This window comes from Adiantum capillus-veneris, chromosome 9, assembly GCF_014529385.1.
Source record: "Adiantum capillus-veneris isolate H3 chromosome 9, ASM1452938v2, whole genome shotgun sequence".
Classification (NCBI taxonomy): domain Eukaryota; kingdom Viridiplantae; phylum Streptophyta; class Polypodiopsida; order Polypodiales; family Pteridaceae; genus Adiantum; species Adiantum capillus-veneris.
Window position 1 is genome coordinate 27,520,493 of NC_140939.1, and position 5,417 is coordinate 27,525,909.

General features: G+C 46.9%; 1 protein-coding gene across 1 annotated transcript; it reads right to left on the minus strand.

The window, feature by feature from the left end:
- Positions 1-3,328: 3,328 nt before the first annotated feature.
- Positions 3,329-4,826, minus strand: LOC147450268 (protein DOG1-like 3). The gene is made up of 2 exons (XM_086520684.1): positions 3,709-4,826; positions 3,329-3,528 (listed from the first exon to the last, which is right to left on the minus strand). The coding sequence occupies exons 1-2, from the start codon at positions 4,491-4,493 to the stop codon at positions 3,519-3,521; spliced, it is 795 nt and encodes a 264-aa protein (XP_086376810.1). The 5' UTR covers positions 4,494-4,826; the 3' UTR covers positions 3,329-3,518.
- Positions 4,827-5,417: the final 591 nt, after the last annotated feature.

The window sequence follows — 5,417 nt, forward strand, 5'->3', positions numbered from 1 at the left end:
GTAGCCGTCAAAACCTTGCTATTCTCTGTTTTCTTAGTTGTCGCAAAATAAGCATTAAATTGATACAACCAAGAATGAATAACACTAGCATCCATCTTACCGTCATACTTACTAAACGTCAACTTCTCAGTGATGGGGTTCTTGGAGTCCGAATCTCTGCTTGTGCTACCTGATGAACTGCCAACATCTATGACTGGCTCGGGGTTCGAGGTAAGTACCTGTAGGACCAACTCTTGCATGCATTGGTCTCTCTATGTCTCACGCTCCAACTCCAAGGCCGTTCGTCTGTGTTCGGTCGCTATTCGATGGGCTTCGCGTGCCTACTCACGCTCTGGCTCAATAGCTGCCTTTCTTTCTTTGCTCGCCAAGCTTGCTTGCTCACTTGCTCACGCTCACGCTCCAAGGCTACCCTTCTTCTTCGCGCTTGCAATCCAAGTCTGCCCTTTCTTCACGATCCAAAGCACGTCTCTTGTTGTAGCATCATGTCCATCATCAACTTGACCAAAGCCTCCATAGGATTTGGTGCAAACCGTGGCATAGATGGGAAAGAGAAAGGGGAAGAGTTGGAAAAACCTCCTGGTGCGAAAAAATATTCTTCACCACCTCCATGCTCATCACCTTCACACAAAGTATCCATTCCGCTTCGGGTGATGACTATACACTAAGATCTAGGGTACTTAAGTTCACGAGGAACTAATTGGATTTTTGAGGTGCTTGGGTTCTTGGGGTTCTTGAGTTCTTGATATTCTTGAGGTTCGTGAGTTCTTGAGGTTCTTGAGTTCTTTAGCTTGCAATCTGTGTTAGCGAAGGCTTTCCTGCGGGCACAATCATTTGACGGCCTTACGCTCACACCAAGGTTGCTTTTTTCCACCTCACGTCTATTGGCCGGCCGCTAAGCACACGGTCCGCTCTCAATGAGTGAAAAGAGGAACAAGGGGAGACCAAACAAACCCTTCTTTCTTGGGTTACCTGTCACTTTTCAAAAACACAATAAGGAATTGACACCCCCAAGTGGACTTGGGTTACGTGCGATCGCAACAAGGAAAAAATTCTTGTGGTTCTTTCCTTGAGTGATACAGAACACTACCAAAGCTTTGATACCAATGTAAGGTGCAACGGAAGTGAATATTGAACTTTGCTTAAGATGAGTGCTCCAAACTGTGCTCAAGGGTTGCTTTTACTTACGGAAGGGAGAGCCTTCCGTTCCTTTAATGAGAGAGTGCAATAATCACAAACAAAGTGAATGACACTGTGAATGAAGGTGTTGAGACTGAGAGAGAGAGAGAAGAATGCGACACCAGACCGTTATCAAACCCTCCTCCAACGAGACTCTCTCTATGGCGAGAGGTCTATGCTATTGATTGCACAAATCTAGTACAATGGTCTAGATGCAATGGACTTGCCGACGACATCGACGACAATGATGACGACGACGAGAACGGGTTGAAATCTGAAAACGCTAGGGCTGAAATTTGTCCATCTGCTAACTGCTAAATTTTGACACTGTGTCGCCAAGGACGGCGATGGCGACGACGCGACGACGATGCGCTGAAAATGCAAATGTTGAAATCTGCGCACAGCAAGCTGAATTTGAAAAGGCTGCCTGATCTGACGGTGCGGCGAGGATCTGTTGCAGGTAGGTGACATCTACAAGGCTAGGGGCTGATCTTGCGGTGTCTAAGTGCTGAAAACTAAAAATGCTGATGCTAGGGGCTGATCTGACGCCGGAAATTTGCAAAACGCTAGGTCAAGTGTTGCAACTGAAAACGACACTGACTGTGTAGCAAAAATGTTAAGGCTAATCTAATATCAGCTGAAAGCGCTAGCATGATCTGCAACCGAAACTCTGTCTACTTCTTGTTGGCTGGAAAACGCTAGGCCTCCCGCCGGTCTTCCTGAGAAGGTGCACTGCAAGTTGCTGGAACTTCTGCTGTCTCTTCTGTCAGAAAGTGCTAGCGCTAAGTTTTATTCATACCAACTTAGTAAATTTTCCCTACCCAGTTTTCCAACAAAGTCACTTATTAATAATAAGCGAAAAATGGATAAATAGGAAAAATGGGTTCTATGCACTGTAAAATGCTCATGATGGGTAATGACTATTGTCATGCTGATGATTAAGAAAATCTGAATACAAGGCTCTAATAGTGTACACAATTTTTTGTATGCACCATAAAAGCGGACTCCTATATGGTATTACTCTTGTCGTTTCCCAACTATCGAATATATTCGAATGGGATAGTAATGGCTAAAGCCTCTTTAGGAGAAACCTAGTGCTCGTTAAGTTTAATCTCTTCAAGTTTCAAGAGATTGCACTACTTTTCTAACTACTTAACCCAATCACAACTAGAGGTGACAAAATGCAATAGCTACTATGAGCTAAATTCAACTTTTTTCTTTAAAATACCGTGTTGGGTGCAATACCCAAAAGTCCGCATGTGGAAGCATTCAAGTGATGTCTACAAGGATGCCTATAAATAATGTAACTCAAGATTAATAAGAGTAACCCTGTAGTCATGTTTCTTGCCTCCTAAGGGTGAGTGCTTCTTTGATTATGCTACTCCGAGACACCAATGAGAGAGGACATGCATGTCTCCTGCGGACTTCAACACATGGGAGAGTTTCTATACTATCCCAAGTCTAGTGTGATTATGCTACTCCAAGACACTGATGAGAGAGGACATGATGTGTCCCACGGACTTCAACACATGGGACATTTTCTATACTATCCTAATACTAGACTGCATCATACCTACAAAAAGACATTTTGTAGAGTTGTAAAAGTAGCCCAAGAGACCTTAAAGCTCTATTGTAGAAAAGGATGATACTTCAGGCATCCTATTGATGTAAAAAGTCTGCACAAGTTCCCAAGAACTAGATTATACATCAGAAGGTGGATGGGTTGCTAGGCTATTGGCTTGTTTTGGAATGTTGACCCAGGAATTGTAAGGCACTCTACCCAAGCACTATATCTACTAGCATAATATGGCAGAGGGGGCAGAACTTTACACGTGTCGCAATCTGCGACCTGAAGGTTAAAATCCAAAACTATAAAAAAAAACCCTTGCACTCAACAAAGAGGGAGAGAGGGGGAGAGAGAAAGGCCGCCGAAGGCGGCCGCCGCATCTAGTACAATCTATCCTGGATACCCTATTTCTTGGACATAAGTCTAGTATAGGGTCGAGTGTAGCTCTCGTAGCAAGTAATTTTAGAGTGGAATATATGCAGTCTCTACGAAGACAACACGTAGGTATTTACTCAACAACGAATCAAGATATTGCATCATAAACTTTAACAGAAAATCATTCTACCATGATGTAAATTGGTGAAAATGGGGTGGAAAATCGAACATATGTAGCAGTAAAAATTATCATAACTGCAAATATCTAGCTGCCTGGAGAAGGATGAAAGCACTTAGCTTGTGGCGAGTTTAAATATATAGCGCCATGAATTTATACTGTCAATTTCTGCTGACCGTGCACAACCAAAAGAATGCTGTCCGGACGGGTCCAGTACTCCGACTACACACCCCTGCCACACCGTCACAAGGGAAGGTTGGTAGGGTACCCCCATACTCTCACACCAGATAATGTAGATTAGGTTAAATCATAGTTCAGATAATGCAGCAAGGATCAGTAGCAAGGTGCATTAGGTTATGATCACACCAGATATGCACATTCGAAGGTAGAAAATGATAAAACAGCGGCTAACCTTGACAATGGCGGTACGTTATTGCGGCCCAATCTCCGAAGAGCGACCTGCAGCTTGGCGAATGCCAACAAGAACTGCGCCTTCTGGTACGCCGTGTGAAGCAGCTCTAGCACCTTGTCGAAAGTGGACTGGCGAAGTGCGTCCGCCTGCACGCGCAGCTCCTGCAGGGCTGCCACTTTCTGTCCGAGGACAGAGTTGTCCTGCGTCGTGCTGCTACCCTCATCCCAACTTGGCAAGGTTGGGGCCCGCGTGAACTCGCCGCTGAATTTGAAAGGCTGATCGGCCAGACTCTGTTGCCATTTGGCTGTCTCCCGCTCGATGCGATCCTCCTCTTCTACCGTGCTAGTCTGCAGCTTGTTCAGCTGGCTCAGCTGCAAAGCGGACAGTGAGGCGAGCGACGCTGGCCGCCCATCGTCTGCGTTTTCCAGTTCTAAAAGCTGCTCTAGCTCTGTCTGAATCTGGTGGCCCATCAACGCGTATAGCAGCTGAAACGCCGTCGAAGGGCGCTGCAAGCTCCCCATCCACATGAACACCCTCTCCACTGCAGATACTGCCGGCCAGGCCACCAAATTACGCTGCCGCTGTGCCACAGCTGCTGTTCCTGTAAAGTCATGATAGCGCTGCACAGCCCTGTGCACTGCCTGCGCGAGTGTCTCATCATCCTGTGATGACCCCTGGCCCTCTGCACGCAGAGCCCGCCCAAGCTCAACTATTATCCTCTCCTGCCCCTCCAGCCACTGCGCGTACTCTGCTTCCAGGACGTCTTGGACACCGGAACCCGCCATGTACAAAGCTGCTGGTGCGCCCGCTGCGTATACATGGGAAGAAAGAGCAAGTAGAGCAGATCGTGCAAAGCGTCCGGACGATTTGAGCGGCCAAAAGGTGTATGAGAGAGTGGGGGGCTGGGAAGCTTGCCTGTCCACCACTCCAAAATTTTGAGGCAGTTACCTGTTTGGGACGAGCCGCAGAGCCAGAAATACGTGTGAAAGGGGATCGAGGAGGAGCTAGTTTATGTTTGGACGTGCTTTTTGTGGGGGCCCTGGGGGACGGTTCTTAGAAGGGCAAGTTGCAACTCGCAGGTGCTGCCCCTAAAAGACTGCCTCTGTGTGCAGCAAACCTGAGAGGCTCGTTGGTGGAGGAAGGAGACCGGGGGTACGGCCACGGGACAAACCAAGGAAAGCATAAAGCAAATAATATAATAATAGAAATTTGTTTTTTTTTTGCGCCCAAGTGGGAGTGGTGTCCATTGCCCACTGAGCACTCTCCAGCCTCTAGTTGGCCCCGACACTGATTCCCGGTTGGCTCACGCCTTGCCATTTGTCAGTCATCCAACCACCTGGCATCTGAATGACCGACGACCGTTTCCGGAAAGGCTTGTTGGCCCTTCTAATGCGACCTCTTGCTGGACAGTCTGTATGTGCCGGATACAAAAACATAATAGCATAAAAACTCCCACACTTTATTATTTTTATTTGAAAAGATACACGGTAAGGTCACAAGATCCTGGAGTAAGGTCCCCTTGCCAATTATGTCCCCACCTTTCACAGTCTCGAAAAGATCCATTCATTGCGTCTCAATCGCCCACCTTAAGGTCACAAAATAAGACATCGACTCTCGCACATGCAAATAGTTCCCGCCCATAGTTTTATCCTGGAGCTACATTTAGAGCAGATTCGCACGCAAGAGTGGTAGGGGTGGAGCGCACATCA